The sequence below is a fragment of the Sparus aurata genome, chromosome 18 (genome assembly GCF_900880675.1).
Source record: "Sparus aurata chromosome 18, fSpaAur1.1, whole genome shotgun sequence".
In the NCBI taxonomy this organism is placed as follows: domain Eukaryota; kingdom Metazoa; phylum Chordata; class Actinopteri; order Spariformes; family Sparidae; genus Sparus; species Sparus aurata.
In genome coordinates, this window is record NC_044204.1 from 2,366,553 (window position 1) to 2,382,748 (window position 16,196).

The 16,196-nt window shown below is 43.2% G+C and overlaps 1 protein-coding gene across 2 annotated transcripts in view; it reads left to right on the forward strand.

The window, feature by feature from the left end:
- The first annotated feature begins 506 nt into the window (after positions 1 to 506).
- Positions 507 to 16,196, forward strand: part of mgat4b (alpha-1,3-mannosyl-glycoprotein 4-beta-N-acetylglucosaminyltransferase B) — a 143,374-nt gene continuing 127,684 nt past the window's right edge. The window contains exons 1-2 of one of the 2 annotated variants that reach the window (XM_030396379.1): positions 507 to 804; positions 4,123 to 4,230. In XM_030396379.1, coding sequence (XP_030252239.1) covers positions 708 to 804; positions 4,123 to 4,230 — 205 coding nt within the window. In that variant the 5' untranslated portion in view covers positions 507 to 707. The remainder of the gene's footprint in view (positions 805 to 4,122; positions 4,231 to 16,196) is intronic. The other variant, XM_030396380.1, reaches the window with a different exon arrangement.

Consider the following 16,196-nt stretch of genomic DNA (forward strand, 5'->3'; position numbering starts at 1 on the left):
TTTTCTTTCTGTCGTTGAGCTCACTATATAGTGCACTATGTTGGACTCACTATGTAGTGACTAGGGAGTAGGGAATGAGTGGGTGATTTCGGACACAGCCTTATCGCTTGAACTGAAATCACGTGGTGTTTCTATCCAGGAGCTCCTGAGTTCATCTGAAGGCAGCAAGATCCCAGAAATCAAGAGCGGAGGCTGATGAACATACAGCCTGGTGGAGCAGAACTCGTCATAATAACTTTATAATAACTTAAAATCATCTTTAAAAACAAAATTAAAACACATTAATCACTAATCTAACTAAGTTTAGCCCATATCTGATAACAGTTTATATCTTTGTTTGTTGTCATGAATTGTTTATCTTAATATTCTATAATCTGATTTAAATAATCAATAAAATGATCTCTTCAATTCTCTTCTCTGTCTCTCTCTCTTCCTCTCTCTCAGTGTCTCTCTACCTGTCGCTGTCTCCGCCCCCCTCCTCTCCCCCTCCCTCTCCCCTCTCTCCCCTCAGTCTCGCTGCTGCCTCTCAGACGGACGCAGCTCCGCCCGTCTCTCCGTGTCTATCTCAGTCTGTCTGTGCCTACCTGTCTCTCTCTCTCTGTCTGTCTGTCTGTCTGTCTACCTGCCTCCCCCCTCCCTCCATCCATCCTTCCCTCCGTCCCTGTCCTCCCCCCTCACGGTGCGGACATGCTCCCGGGGCTCCGGAGATGAGGCTCCGAAATGTCTCCTTCCTGACGGTCTTGTTGTTCGGGCTGTGCGGGCTGGTCTCCCTGTCCTGGTACACCGCCTTCAGCAGCTCCAGAGGTAAGACCCAGTCCCGGAGCGTCCCGCTCTGTGTGTGTGTGTGTGTGTGTGTGTGTGTGTCACGCTGGGGCGGGGGGCGGGGAGGGGGGGTCTCTCAGAGGTCGGTGTGGTCTGCTCGCTGCTCTGCTTTGTGTAGTGGATGTTGCAGAAAAAGCAGATGATGGTGAGACTGAGAGGCTGCGGGCTGCACAGGGGCTGGAGGTAAAGGGAGCGCTTGTTTTGAGTGCTTCACAGCCCAGCGGAGGGGAGAGTGGGTCCACATGAAGAGAGGGGAGAGGGGGTCTGAGTCTGTTGCAGCTTCACACGAAACAGATGATGCTGCTGATGTGAGGGGAAGCTCCGGCTGAAGGTGGGCAGGGGAGCGCTTGGTTTATCATGCAGCATACACCAGCTGAGGGGGAGAGAGTCCAAGTGAAGGGGTGAGATGGAGAGGTGGTTAGGGGGGATTTTTGTTGCAGAGACAAAACACAAGATGCTTGAAGAGGGAAGCTCCTGGTACACATAACATGCCAGCTGAGAGGAGATGGTCAACTTGACTGAGGGAGTAGATTAATGTGCTGAGAGGAAGGGTTGGTTTGATTTTGTTACAGGAAAAAGCTCATGATGGTTTTGGGAAACACTGGATCTGAGGTGATGAATGGGAGCGCTTGATTTGTCATACAGTGCATGCCACCCGAGTGGGTCCTGGAGGTGAGGGTGGGTTTGATTGTGTCTCAGGTCTTGTGGTGCAGTAAAAGATGCTTTTGTATAAGAAGCTCAAGCACCTGAGGTCATGAGTGGAGCGCTTCATTCGCTACACAGAGAGAGGGTCTAGCTGAAGTCAGAGAGGAGGCGTTGGTTTGATTTTGTAGCAGGAGGAAACTCATGATGGTTTGGGCGAAACTCTGCCTCTGAGGTGAGGAAGGGGAGTGCCTGATTTGTCATGCACCACATGCCAGCTAAGCGGTGAGGGTGTAGCAGTAGGAGAGGAGGATACGCTTCTGTATGAGAAAATCCAGCTCTTGAGGTAATGAAGGATGCGCTTGATTTGGCAAGCATCACAGCTTAGAGGAGAGGTTTTAGATGAAGGAGGAAGGACATCATTAGGAAGAAAGGAGGGGTTGGTTTGATTTTGTAGCAAGATGAAGCTCTTGATGGTTTTGGGAACCCTGGATCTGAGGTGAGGAGCGCTTGATTTGTAATCCAACACAGGCCAGTTCAGGGATGAGGGTTTAATTTTGTTTCAGTTGCCGTAAAAACAAAACAAAAAGACACACACAAGAATCCTAGTTGACATGACTGAGGCTATGAAGGGTGCACTTGATTTGTTATATATCAGAGCTAAGGGGAGAGGGTCTAGATGAAGAAAAAGAGGAGGGGTTGGATTGTGATGTCAGAGGGAACTCTGGCTATGTGGTGACGAAGGGGAGCGCTTGATATGCTTGATTTGTCTTGCACAACACAAAACACAAGAAGCTTTAGCTGAGGTCAGGGAGGGAGTGCTTGATTTGTGATGCACCAGCTCTAAGGATTTAAATGGAGAAAGGAGGAGATAAATGGGAAGACAGGGGGGGTTGGTTTGATTTTGTAGCAGGAAGAAACGGATGATAGTTATGAAGAGAAGCGCCACTACATGAGGGAGCACTTGATTTGTGATGCATCACAACAAGAACTTATTTGTGTCGACTGCTGCATGGTGACAAATAAAGTTGAAACATGCCAGCTAAACAGATGGGGTCAGGTAGAGGTGCGAGGCAAGCATCTGGTTCTGAGGTAAGCCATAGAGCACTTGGTTTGTGATGAACCACATGCCAGCTCAGTGTCTACATGAAGTCGGAGGCAGAGGAGGGTTCATTTGATTTTGCTGTGTTGAAGAAAACAAACAAACATGTGCGCGTAAAGCTCCTTCTCTGAGGATAAAGAAAGGAGCGCTTGTTTTTCAACAGAGGCCAGCTGAGGGGAACAAGTCTGGAAGGGGAAGACGGGAGGGGTTGGTTGGATGATGGATTGAAGACACAAATTGTGTTGCATAAAAATGTAAATAACATTGTTGCAGTATGCAAAGCCATCTCAGCTGCTCCAGACCTCACTGAAAGGAGCGCTTGTTTTGTGAAACCTTACAGTCTTGGTGGGAGGTGACATCAGGTCATCAGGTTGTTATTTCCCTGCTTCTGTCTTTCTGGTACCGGAACTGTTTATTGTTGAGCTGAGGACAATCTGCGGGTGGGTTTGGACTGAGAGTCAGGTGGAGCAGCCCTCGAGCAGAACGCATGAAGCCCGTCGTTCGTGCTGCTCCTATACTCTGTAACACATCTGGTGGGGAGGAGACAGTTTGGTGTTGTTCGTTAACCTCTGGCCCATGTGGATGTGGACACTCAGGAGAACTGCAGGCGCCATTTCCAGCTGCTCCAGGCGGGTAAGGGAGCACTGGATTTATGGTTCATCACAGGCCTCTATAGGCATGTGTTTGTATGTCTGTAAGTGGGTTTGTGTGTTTGTGTGTTTGTTTTGCAGTGTTGAGCTGTTTTGCAAGACGCAACAACATGTGGGTGTTTACAGGCGCAGCTGTCAGCTGCACTCTCAGGTCTATGGGAACGCTTGATTTAAAACTCCTGACAGCCTGCAAGGAGGGTGGAGGCAGTGAGATGATGAAGAGGGGTCTCTTAATCAGATGTTTGCAGCCGTTGATTGTTTTGAATGTTTTTTTGCTGAGGGAAGACGTTGCTCAGAAAAGAGGGAGCGCTTGGTTTGTGGCTCATCACAAAGCAGGGGAGCGGCGTTCAGCTGTTGTAAACAGATGATGTCTGGAGTTTCAGTCTGCTGCTCAGTGTGTCCGGGGCGGGCAGGTGGAGACCAGGCGGCTCCTGAGGAAAAGGGGGCGATTTGATGGTGATGCTGGGTGAGATGGGTGGTGTTCAGGTTTCATTTCTGTATGATTTTCATGAGGTTTCAGCTGAGAAGCTTCAGAGAGGAGCACTTGTTTCTAAACTCAGTACACACCAGTGGGGAGGAGTCAGACTTGCAGAATTAATATCTGCAGGGTTCTGTGTTAAATGTGTTCGCTGTTGGCTCGTCCAGCTCCTGACTCATGGACAAAACATTCTGCTGATGATCATCTATTGATCGTATCAACTCCAGTGTTAACCTGCTGGAGACTCATTATATTAGGAATTATCTGCTGGAATAAAGCGTTCATGTGCAGTCCTGTAGGTTGGAATAATGATAACTTAGACCTTGTTGACCTGCTTCAGCACAGCGGTCTGTCAGTGATCTGTCACCTCTGTCAGTGATGTCATCACTTTGTTCTCATTCCTCTTTCATCACTTCCTCCTTTCACAGCAAAACCTTCGTACAGTTTTATCCTAATTCCAGTGAAGCCTTCAAACAACAACAAGAAGTCGGTCAGACAGAACAGAACAGAACAGAGTTCAGATCAGAGTGTTGCAGGTTTGTTTTTTACTTTAAGTTTAAAAACCATTCATACACTTTCACTTTAATGCATCTGCTGATATTTATTCAGACAGATTTCAGAGAGCTCATGTGTCAGCATGATGATTTGGTTCGTTAAATTGACTCCATCGGTAAATGAAATGTGACACGCGCTCAGGTTCGTTCACTTCCAAAGCAGCCATGAAGTTCAGAAGAAGCTGATAATAATGCAGATTGTGGGTTTATTGATGTAAAAAGACTGTAATATGTCTGAAAGGTTCTTCTGTACACTGACTCGTTAATGAGGAGATCTTCCGCTCTGTGTGAGGACAGTTGACGACATCGTTGTTGCACTTTGTGTTGCAGAAACAAACATGTTCTCAGAGGAAGCTGCCGCTAATGAGTGAGTCCAGGGAGCGCTTGCGGGGGGGGGGTTTGTGGTTAAATCTTCAGCGGCTACAGAGGCAAATAAGGGAGCGTAGAGTACCTAAATACATTTACTCATATACAATCTCCCATACTACTTTTATTTAACAGCTGTGAAACATGAGGTAAACGTTTGCTGCGTCAGGTGTGTGGCTGACCGGACCAGTTCAGACTGGAGACTTTAAAAAACATTTCTCTGGATGTTTTAGGGGAGACGACTCCACACTTCTGATCTGAATCTTTTCCAGTGAACTTTGTGTTTGTGCTGCAGGTGACAGGTAGAGACTCAGGCTGCTGCAGTGACTCTGGTGTGTTTGGAGAAAGCAGATGTGTTTGTGTCTCTGTGATCTGTATCACACACGCAGTGATCAGGGGTCTCAGCTGCTCCGACAGGTTCAGACTTGTCTGTTTGACTTCACAGTTTCTCTGGAAGTAAAGAGAAGTTTCACCTCAGTGTCCAAACATGAACTTTGATGTTTAACCACAAACAGACCTGCAGAACAGATTGTGACATCTGCACGATAACTGTTGACTCTTAGACTATTTTTATGAAGAGTTTAAATTTGTTTTACATTTGGAGAAAGTTATGGAAATGAGAAGAAAACTTTTTGTCAGGATGAATTTCTCGTGTCTGTTCTTCAGAAAACAGCTTATTTCAACAGGACATAAAAGCAAGATAATGTTAAAAATGTAAAAAATGTAACCTCATTTTTAGAAATTGTTCTTAGTTTTGTATTTTTGTCACCAGAAGATGCAGATTATATTTTCGCTATACGTTTTCTTTATTTTTGTGCTTGTTTTTGTATAATTTCACTTTTTAATGTTTCAGTTTGGCTTTTTCAGCTGATTTCATATGGAAAATAAAAAGTATCATTGAAAACAAAACCTGAACTGTCAAAAGAAACATATACACTGAAACATTTGTGTTTGAAAAAACAAAAGAAAGAAAACTGTCACTGAAACATAAACAGACATGAAGAGAAACATCTGATCTTTGTCATCAAAGCACAAATGATATGATATGAATGAAATGAAAAATATAAAAACAGAAATAATGATTAATGTCTGTTTTATTCTTCAGCACCAAATATTTGTTTCAGAGCTGATGTTTCACATGTCTTGATTTCAGTGACTCGTTTTATTTTCAACGCCTAAATCCTTCATGGAATTCTTTGGAATATAAATCAATCAAACACACTGTAGTCTGTAACTATTTTTTTGTTATATTTGCTTGTGATGATCTGACAGTAGAATAAGATACAGGTCAGCTGTCTGTGGCTCCACCCAGTGGCCCTAATTTGATTTGCAAGAATCCACCGCTCCCGGATAAACACAACCAATCAGAACCAAGGGGAGTGTCTGAGAGGTGTCAATCATTCTCGTGCATAAGCTGCTGGCAGCCCTCCTCCCTTGCGTAGCGCGTACTGGGCAAGTGCCCCTCCCCACGCAGATGCAGTGTCTGCTCTTAGCTGGTCAGATACGTTTGAGGCCAATCTGTAAACAATGGCTGAGAACAGACAACAACAACAGAGCTTATAAATGCCCCACCACTGCCCACGTCAAAGAAAAACACTGATGAGGAAAAGCAGTGTAAAAAGAAAGAAAACTGGACAGCCAGAGAGAAAACAAGGATAAATACTGGAGTGTCATTTCAGAGGTGGAGGGAGCTGCAGGATTTGTAAGGACTCAAGAGCGTTGCAGAGTTTGCTGCTTTTCTGCTGAACAAGTAAGGACCGCTGCTTGATATATGTTTCAGTCTATGTTTTAACCACAAGGCTATGGTGGCGGCTGTTACAGTAATACTCGCAATAGCCCATATCACTGTACGATGTTGCAGTTGAGCTACATAGCTTGTTGGTAAATCTAGCTTGTTAGCTTGTATGCTAACTCTGGTGTTTAGCTTTGTCTTTATGGTTACTGGTGGGCAAAAGTGTCTTTCAAGTGACCGGGCAGTTATAACGTTAGTTTGTGGTCAGTACGCTCTGAAGTGGTTGAATTGGTTCAGAGAAATAATGTTACTTATGCTTCATAAAGGCAGCATGGTGATGATGATGATTACCTGAAGGATTACTTGGTAACTCCGTCTACCGCGATGTGAGGAATATTGTTTGTTACTTGGGATATCTACAGTGATCGGCATGAGGCACTCGTCATTGTAATTTAGTTATATTGATCAGAAATAGAACAATTGGGGCTTATGTTGTTGTTATTTTGAATATAACATCTTGGTTATCTGGCATCCTCTGTTAGCGAAGTTACAAGCCTGCTCGTGCACAGCGGGCTCCTGTGTGGGGAGGGACTTTGAAGGCAGGGCTGCAGCAGCGGAGAGGAAGAAGGAGGGACCTGGGAGCTGTATCATTCAAATATTCTGGCTAAGTCCTTTTTTCTCAAAACTCCAGACTGCTGCTTTAAATGAGACATTCACTGACTCCATCCTAAAAGAATGTGTTCCTCCTCATCTCCACTCTCAGCTCATCGATCTGCAGCATGGTAAAAGAGACAAGACATGCAGCATGTTTGTGATGAGTTTGCATGTCTGTGTTTCTGCAGACGCTGTAAAATCAGCTGCAGTTTGTTATTGTCTGTCTCAAATCTTTCAAAAGAGCAGAGACACCCTGCATAGACACAACAGGCACAGAGATACTGACACCGGCCCGCTCTCTGTTATTTATTGTCGTTTATTCACAGCAGAGACGAGCAGAACAGAACCTGCAGAACTTTCAGATTCTAGTCTTCAAACTCAAAGACAAAGTTTGTTGAAAATGTTCTCAGTAATAATTTCATCTTTGTTTGAATCAAAGAAAGTGACAGAAGTGTCTGAAAGTGTCGACTCGACGTTTGTTTTATTGGACGAGAGAATAAAAGAAGAAGCGGAGTTGTTTGAAAGGAGCGAGACAGAAATGTGAAAAGTGAAGCCGATGATTTAGCTGCCAGATTAGAAACAGAGATCAGTTAACCGCTGCTGGTTGGTCGTCCGCAGCCTGAGAAAACAGCTGTTTAACAACTGGAAGTTGGAAATAATCCTGATGATGTGTCCGTCATCTACTCTCTGAAGGCGATCTGTCGGTGTCTTGTTGACAGGTCGGCAGCCTCCTGTATGAGAGATTTATTGAACACTTCAGAATTCCTTTATTGTCCTGCAAACGGGGCCATTTCTTTGCCACAGCAGCCAAACGACAGTAATATAACAATAAACAATAATAATAGTCAAAATTAAAAAATGTTATTTAAAGGTGAGAAATAGAATAGACTGGTATATACATATAAACATAATATTGTACAATATGAACATGTAATTATAAACAGTGTGTTGTTATTTACAATGTATTTTGCGGGCTGATGTTTGGTTGGCTAGAAAGATGTCATGCTGGTCGATTTTCTGTTTAACAGAATATCTGTTTCTTTTTGTTTTTTTCACAAACATGTCTGACATCTTGTCAAAACATTTTTGTTGCCTCTGGCATGGCTAGAATATGTCCCAGCGTCTCCTTTAAAACAGCAGATTTGTTGCCACAGACACACACACACACACACACACACACACACACACACACACCTCTTGGTGTCTTTTCTGGTGTCACTCCCAACATGCTCCTCTCCATCCTCTCTGAATGAAGGTCTGTTTCTGCAGCAGAGGCGAGCCTTGAGGTCAGAGGTCATCACCTTTTAACCAAGCCCTCTGACTGGCTGTGCTGAATGTGAGTCGCTGCTGCTACACTCTGTGGCGGCCATGTTGGATGTAATAAAGAAGCATTCTGCTGATTTAATGTTTACTAGTGCAGTGCCCGTAACAAAAGTGTATTCCTATAAAAAAGTGGGAGGATAAGGAGCTTTTTCATGGATGGACAAATGAGGCTGTGTTTGAAGGTGGGACGTCAGGGATATTTAGGTTTGTTGTGAAATCTGATATTCCAGGGTATAATTGGCTGTTTTTGACTATTTTTGATTTTGCCATTATATTTCACTTTAAAAGCTATTTACTTGGTGTCATTATTTTGAGCGCAACCTCACATGTGTGACTGTACAGTAATTTTTTTTATTTTGACAAACTGTATTAACACAATGGACCTAAAATCACAAAAAAAACATAAAATCAGAGTAGAAAAAGTTTTATTTTTTTACTGTGAAAACCACAAATAAACATATTTACAACAAACCATTTTTTTTTAACTTATAATGCAAATATAAATTGTTGTTTGCTAAATTTGTGCATACATTTAAAAAATTTACAAAGTTATATGTAACTATTTACATTTAAATGCAGGCAATGCTCAGGTCTGCCTGTGCTCCTTGAGAGCTGCAATGCCTGCTCCACGTTCAGCTTCTTCTCATTGTTCTGACTCATTAAACGAAAAACCGACTCCACTACACACTAAACACACTACACCAAACACTACATAACACACTAACTACACACTCCAAACACGCTAAATGTAACAAATCTCTCAACTCTCAATATCGCTGTCCGACCGTCGTTGCCTGTCAATCATCCGCCTAGGTCCCTCCCACAACTTCCTGTTCCTCAACAACCAAACTTGCTGCTTGGACACTTTCGTGACAAAAGCCAGTTTTTACCATTTCTTCCTGCACCAGACACAAAGCAAACGTGACGGCAATGTTCGCGAAAAAGCGTGGCGGACATTATTTATGGAAGTTAAATCATGTCATTAATCAAGAGCATAGATTTTCAGTTTGAGAGCATGATTTCATTCCTTTTCAGTGACACAGCTCCTTCGCATGCTCAGATTTTTTCTCCTCATGCTCACATTTTGTGCTCGCACTTAAATGTCTTCTGCTTTCTTTCAAAATGTCTGCTTGAATTCAAAAATCACATGCCTGTGCTCACATTTGTCCTTCTTGCACACAAAAATTTTGCTCGCATTCAAATGTGCCCTCTGCGCGCTCAGATCTAAGTGCACGCGCTCAGAACACACACCTGCTCACAGGTCAAGTTCTGCTCTCGGATCTCTCCTCTGCTCACGGATTTTTCTTGTGTATCAACACTGTCAACCAATAGAAGGCCGGCTACTGTTGACCAATCAGATTATACCCGCTTCTTTGCGGATGCGTTCGGTGTACTTCAAGGAGCGTCGCATACGGACGGGCACTGTTTCTACCGGGTTTATCTACTTCCGTCCTCCAGGCTGTTAAATGTGGTGGTTCCCTTTATTTATGACGACTTTTGGAATAAAATATCAGTTAATCAATACACGAGTGCCCGTGCTTTTCATTACAATAGCTACATCAACATAAAGTAGAACAATAGCGACTCTACTTTCGCCATATTAGTCAATAGCCAGTTACCCAGGCAGCGGGATATGTTATATAGTATAAATACTGAGGAATGAGTGTGATTGTGACGATAGTACAGCGGTTAGGAACTCCTGTTCATGTTTCTTTTTGCATCATGGGACGCTGGTTCGCATCCTGGCCCGGCCGGCACCCTCGCTCGTGTAATGAATGAAAAATACTCTATCATCATAGCGTATTTTTCATTACACCTTTTTAATCACGTATGTTTTACCCACCATCTCTTGTTAAGCGTTTGTCAGGGGGCCCATGAGGGAGTAGAAGAAAAAAAGAAGAAAAAAAAACCCAGCTGTCCAGAATTGCCACAGGCCCTGTTTTTGTGAATGAAATATCTGGGGGCGGGTCAGTAAGGTGACGCTGAGTGGCCTTGATGCCTGTCAGTCATGATGAGTCGCGTCTCGTCACCTCTCTGATGTGTCTGCAGCTGAGCACTGTGATCCATGTCTCTCTCCCCGGCCGAGCGAGCTATCATACCGTAAAATACCAAATAATGGCCGCGGCATTTATTTGTTTCAATCACTTAACAGACCAGGCGTTTATTTGGGACAGGCGTTTAATTCCTTCCTCTCAAAATCCGGAATGAAAATGTCACAAACTTCGCCAGTTTCTCGGTGAATTCTCTGGCATCCTCCTGCAAGTTGCGGCGGAGGAAAAGATTCATCCAACTAGCACTTGCTGCAAACTCCTCATCTCTGCTGTCTGTCACTCACGGTTTTCCCGAGTTTTCCTCTGCATATTTTACGACGGAAAGTTTGAATTTCAAGTCATACTTTTTATTTTGTTGCTGCACCGGAGCCATGGCGATCATCAGTGTGATACTGACTGACAGAAAGCAGCACAACGCGTGAAAAAGGCGAAGAAGAAAAACGTGCAGTGTCAGTGGTCACGTCTTCTTCCTTGATTAAAAAAGAATAAATGAATTAGACCCAGCATTTATTTGGAACCAGCGGTTATTTATCAAAATATACACCTGCATCAGCGTTTAAACGGGACCCTGCGGTTAATTGACACGCGGCTATTATTTGGTAATATACGGTACATTTACACCCAACTCTGTACGCCGGGCCGGGATGCGAACTAGCGTCCCATGATGCAAAAAGCATCATAAATTGCTTTAGTATGTTTTAGTATGCTTTAGTATGTTTGTATGTTTGTGACTATCGTCACAAACATACTAACCCTTCTGTATAACATATCCCACTGCCTGGGTAGCTGGCTATTGGTTAATATGGCGAAAGTAGAGTCGCTATTGTTTGACTAGTCTCCAGATCTCCTCAGACCCGAACAGATTCGGTCCGGACTCGTTTAATCTCATTAATCCACAACAGTCAGTTTAGATGCACAGAACAGAACAGAACAGAACGGGACGGGACCGAACCGCCGGCAAAATCCCGGTCCAGCTCGCTCCGCTGCAGGTATAAATCCACTTGTTTCTTCAGGTATGTCGTGGGCTTGAGCTCTGCAGTGATTGGCTCTGGTGCGCACGTGGCCACGGTGTGCAGTGATTGGCTCTGGTGCACACGTGACTGTGGTGGCTCCGGTGGGCAATGCTCGGTGGAATTTGTAAAGCATTTATGAAATAATTTATTCACGGTATCATTGCAGTCCAAGCAAATGCTTAGATGCATTCAGACCACTGAACCACGCAGCAGCCATGTTGAAAGTCTCAGGTCAGTGTGATCCTGATCCGCAGAGATATAGCTGCTAGCTAGCGGCTAGCTACACACAAACATCCACAGATTCAGATTCCACTTTGTTGTCCGCGCGTCTCCAGATCCTGATCCACAGAGATATTTGACTAACAGACACACACACACACACACACACACACACACACACACACACACAGACAGGCAGAGATTCCTTGTATTTATAGATAGATATTTGGCCTGTATTTTATTTAGTGATTCGTTTAAGACTTTAAGACCCTCCTCACCAGACTGCTGCATCTGTACACACACACACAAACACACACCCATACACACACACACACACACACACACACAGATTGGTTTACTACATGTGAACAGCAGACAGCTCATAGTGATTAGATGACGCATCAGCCTCTTTCAGGCTGGAAGTGAACATGTCTGGCCTTGTTCTCCTCCTATCACTCACACACACACACACACATGCACGTGCATGCACACACACACACACACACACACACACACACACACACACACACACAACTCCTGTGAGCTACTGATCTGTGAAGCTCTGTTTTCTGTATCAATGACCGTCAGAAGCTTTAAATCCTGCTTTTAAATAAACTGCATTTTATTCTAACATTCTGATGAAACATCTTTTTATCACAACTTTGATATTGAGATGATTAGAAACTGTAATTACTGTTATTGTTATTATGCTACCTGAATGTTTTCATATAACAGAGCAGATAGAGCTCAGTGAGACGCTGCTGTCTGCAGGTTCAGAGTATTTCTGTGTACTGTAGTACTCACTGTACTCTGTCTGCAGGTTCAGAGTATTTCTGTTTACTGCACTACTCACTGTATTGGATTGTTGTTATAGGTCAGGAAACCAGAGATGAAGTAGAGCGTCTCTCTGACAGAGATGGAGAGCAGTTATTGATCTTCTCTCTGCTTTCACTCCTCAACTCTGTCCTCTGTTGTAGTTCAGTGTGAACATTTATACACATTTATATACATGTTCAGCTACATTTATCAACATTCATACACAATCCCATTTTCCTTTCAGTCATCTTTTCAACTCTCTTATCCCACCTGCTCCTGATATGATCTGATGTGTGTTTGTAATTTGAGCTCCAGATTAAAGGAGAACTTCGGTCGATTTCAACATGCAGCTTTATCGCTCAAGCTACCCTTGACTAGCCAGTACCGAAAATGCGAACACTTTTGGTCCACCTCTTACAGAGCTCCTTGAACGGAGAGTTAGCAGTGACAGCTAACAGCATGGGGTCAGAACTTTACACTGTGTTTTAAGCGTCTTAACATGCTCCAAATCTCACCCCAAAAGGTATGCAACATCAGCAGACACCTAAGAACACAGCACTGTAGCGTTTATGACTCACAATTAATAAAAAAGTGGTTAAAACAGTGTGTTTGTGCGAGCAGCCACATACCGTTTGTTGACATCCATGTCGTAGACCAAACTAGTCGATCCGTCGAGCGTGCGCTTACTCCCTCACTGGCAGCGACGGAAACTTCAATTTTGCAGACAGAAACGTATTCCAGCATTTTCGTTTTTCTGTTCATAACGTACATGTTCATGTTACAGCCTGCCATGAGCCATTAGCCTTACAATAGCCTGTTATGAGTCTATTCGCTCTGCACCGAGAGCTAGCTTGTTTGCTCATGCTAATGGTTCTTGCAGAGAGCTTAACTATGTGATTTGTGTTACAGAAACTGCTGTTTGAGATGTCAGTCACCCTGGTAATGACTGTAGCCAAGTTTGTGTGTGTGTGTGTGTGTGTGTGTGTGTGTGTATGTATTTGTGTGTGTGTGTGTGTGTGTGTGTGTGTATTACAGACTTTAATTCCTTCAGCTGTCGGCTTTGATCAACCTGCTGGAAACTCTGAATCAATGAATATAAAATTGAATAATTGCTGTCACAGATTAATAAGAGACTGAAAGCAGGTAAACTAATCAAAGATTAATCCATCAATCAGGCGGATATAAAACCCAGTGTAACAATCTGAAGTCCTGCTAGCACCACCTAGAGTCTGCAGTGTCCACTACAGCCACAAAATGAGCTGTGAGATCAGGAGTCATCCTCTGGGGATCATGCATATCGAGTCATTACAGCTTATTCTCCATTAGCAACTTACCTGATGATTAATTTACCAACATTTGGTCTGTCAAAAAAATGTGACCAAGGTGATGTCGACACACGTCTTGTTTTTCTTAATGAAGTTCAATTTACAGTGAAATTAAACAAGAAGAGCAGCCTGAACCAGAAACTATCAGAACATTCATTGTGATTCATTGATTACTGATTGACTATTCGGTTAATGAGTGAATTGTTTGAGTCCAGTGTGGGAGAGATACAATATGTGACCTGCTGTCTGAGAACAAACAGACAAAATAATTATATCAGTCTTTATAATTATGATTTGTCTCAGCTGACATAACATAAATGTTGGGATGCATTTTCACATCCTGTAAATCAAGTGCAAACTGTGAGGAGGTAAAAATACCTGTGTGTGTGTGTGTTTGTGGTGGTGGTGGTGGTGGTGGTGGTGGGGGGGGAATCTCATCTAATAACAGTTTCACACCTCTAAATGAAGTGCAGCCGTCGTCATCTCCATGGAAACTCGCCCTCCGAAATCTCTATAGGCACTGATGTTCTGTCTGCTCTGTTAAGGGCTTTTATTTTACAGTTGAAAAAGTCAAAGTTGTATTGTACCTTTGACCTGTGGTGGTCCGTGGGATTATGGGAAATGGTGTTTCATAAACCAAACCCAAATACTGAATTAACAACAACATTGTTAACAACTATTGAAAGGTCATATTCTTACTTTTTAAAGTTGTAACAAAAGTCGATAAGATTTTGAATGAAGTGTGCTCTCATTAGGAAAAAAACCTGGAACTTCTTCTTTTACATTGATTCTCTTAATTTAAACATTTACATTGTTACAGAGCCAAAGTTAGCCTCATCACTTGTTACTGCTGACTCACTGATGAGCTTCTGTCAGGTCAGAAGTCTTGTTTGTCTGAAGTTTGAACAGTTCATTGATCTGATGCTGCTTTCAGAAGACCACATGGACTGAGGTCACCTGTTTAACCTCTTGAGGCCTTTGAGGACGTTTGTGCATAGAAGTCAAACATTTTGTTGGATTGAAACTTCGGAGTAAGTTCGTTTGAGAAGCCTCTAGTCCTGCGAAAAAAAAAGAGCAGGAACTCGATGCAGAGACATGAATCCTGATGTGTGAGCGCTGAGTTTTGTGTCTTTGTGTTGTCGACGCTCTGTCTCAAACTTTGGCAGCGTGAGGCTGAAACCTGCAGGAGTCAAATTAGCAGACAAACACAACGTTCTCTGTCTGTGACCTTGACTGCTGCCTTCGCCTCAGGGGTCGGATAGCCTCGTTCCCCCCGAATAACCCCCCCTTAATACACACACACACACACATGCAGGCTGTTGTCATGGTACGAGCTGTTACAGCTGCCCTGTGGGTGGTTTTCAGTTTGTGTGAAGTTAATTTTTATCCACACCTTGTCCTCCAGTCGTCATGTGGTCAGTTTCCTTATTACAGGAAAAGAAGCAGCAGTGCAGTCATCCAAATCTTTATTCTACCACCCTTTCAAAATAAAAATAAAACATTTGAAAATAAAAACCTATGGTCAGTTGGCAGTTTATTATCTCTGCCAAGTTTAAACTAAGTCAATCCAGCACAGCAGTTGTGTAATAAATGTGTTGTAACAGATTCACTCCTTGAGCTACACATTAACACTACACGAACACCTTCCAGAGGTGGAGCGTCCTGCCTGCCTGATGTTGTTGACTCACTCAGATTGTGTTTGTCATTTGTCCTTTATTTGTGTGCTTCTTCTGTGGTTGAGTATCTACGTAGTTAAATCATTTCATTATTTGTCTGTTTATTGTTAATATTTCTGACTTTGTCTTGCTAGAGTCTGAGTCTGCACCAGCTGTTTTATTTTGAAAATTGAGAGTCTGACTCAATATGCTCAGTGATGCTGTAGTGGTGCAGCTGGTGATGAGCCGTAGATGAGTTCGTTTGAAACTGGCAGGTAGACATGTTACATGTTTATTCAGAAGCCGGGTGGTGTTGGCGGACGTAGTTTGTGCTGCTGTTTCTATTATTTTGTCCATCCAAATTAAATCACTATGTCAGAAATATAAATTTAAAATTGAAGTGTTATCAGTTCTTTGGACGGTGATATTCTCCCTCCACATGCAGTGAAGTAGAAGTATTAGATATCAGAAAATGTTAATGCAGCCTGGTGGCGATGCAGAGGTGGAGTAAACGTACATGGTAACATTCCTCCTCTGTGTATCAATAAAGTGTGATTGTTATTATTATGCATGAAGCTTTATTGTTTTATCATTAGTTATGGAACATAATGGGGTAATATTCCGTTTACAGACTGTAATGAGAGTCCACTGTTGATGCTGCGGTTTTTGTGTGTGTGTGTGTGTGTGTGCAGTGTGTGTGTGTGTGTGTGTGTGTGTGTGTGCGCGTGTGTGTGTTTGTGTGTTTCCTGGAGAGTCCAAGACGTTGTAAAAGGAGCTGATGAATGTTTGATGTG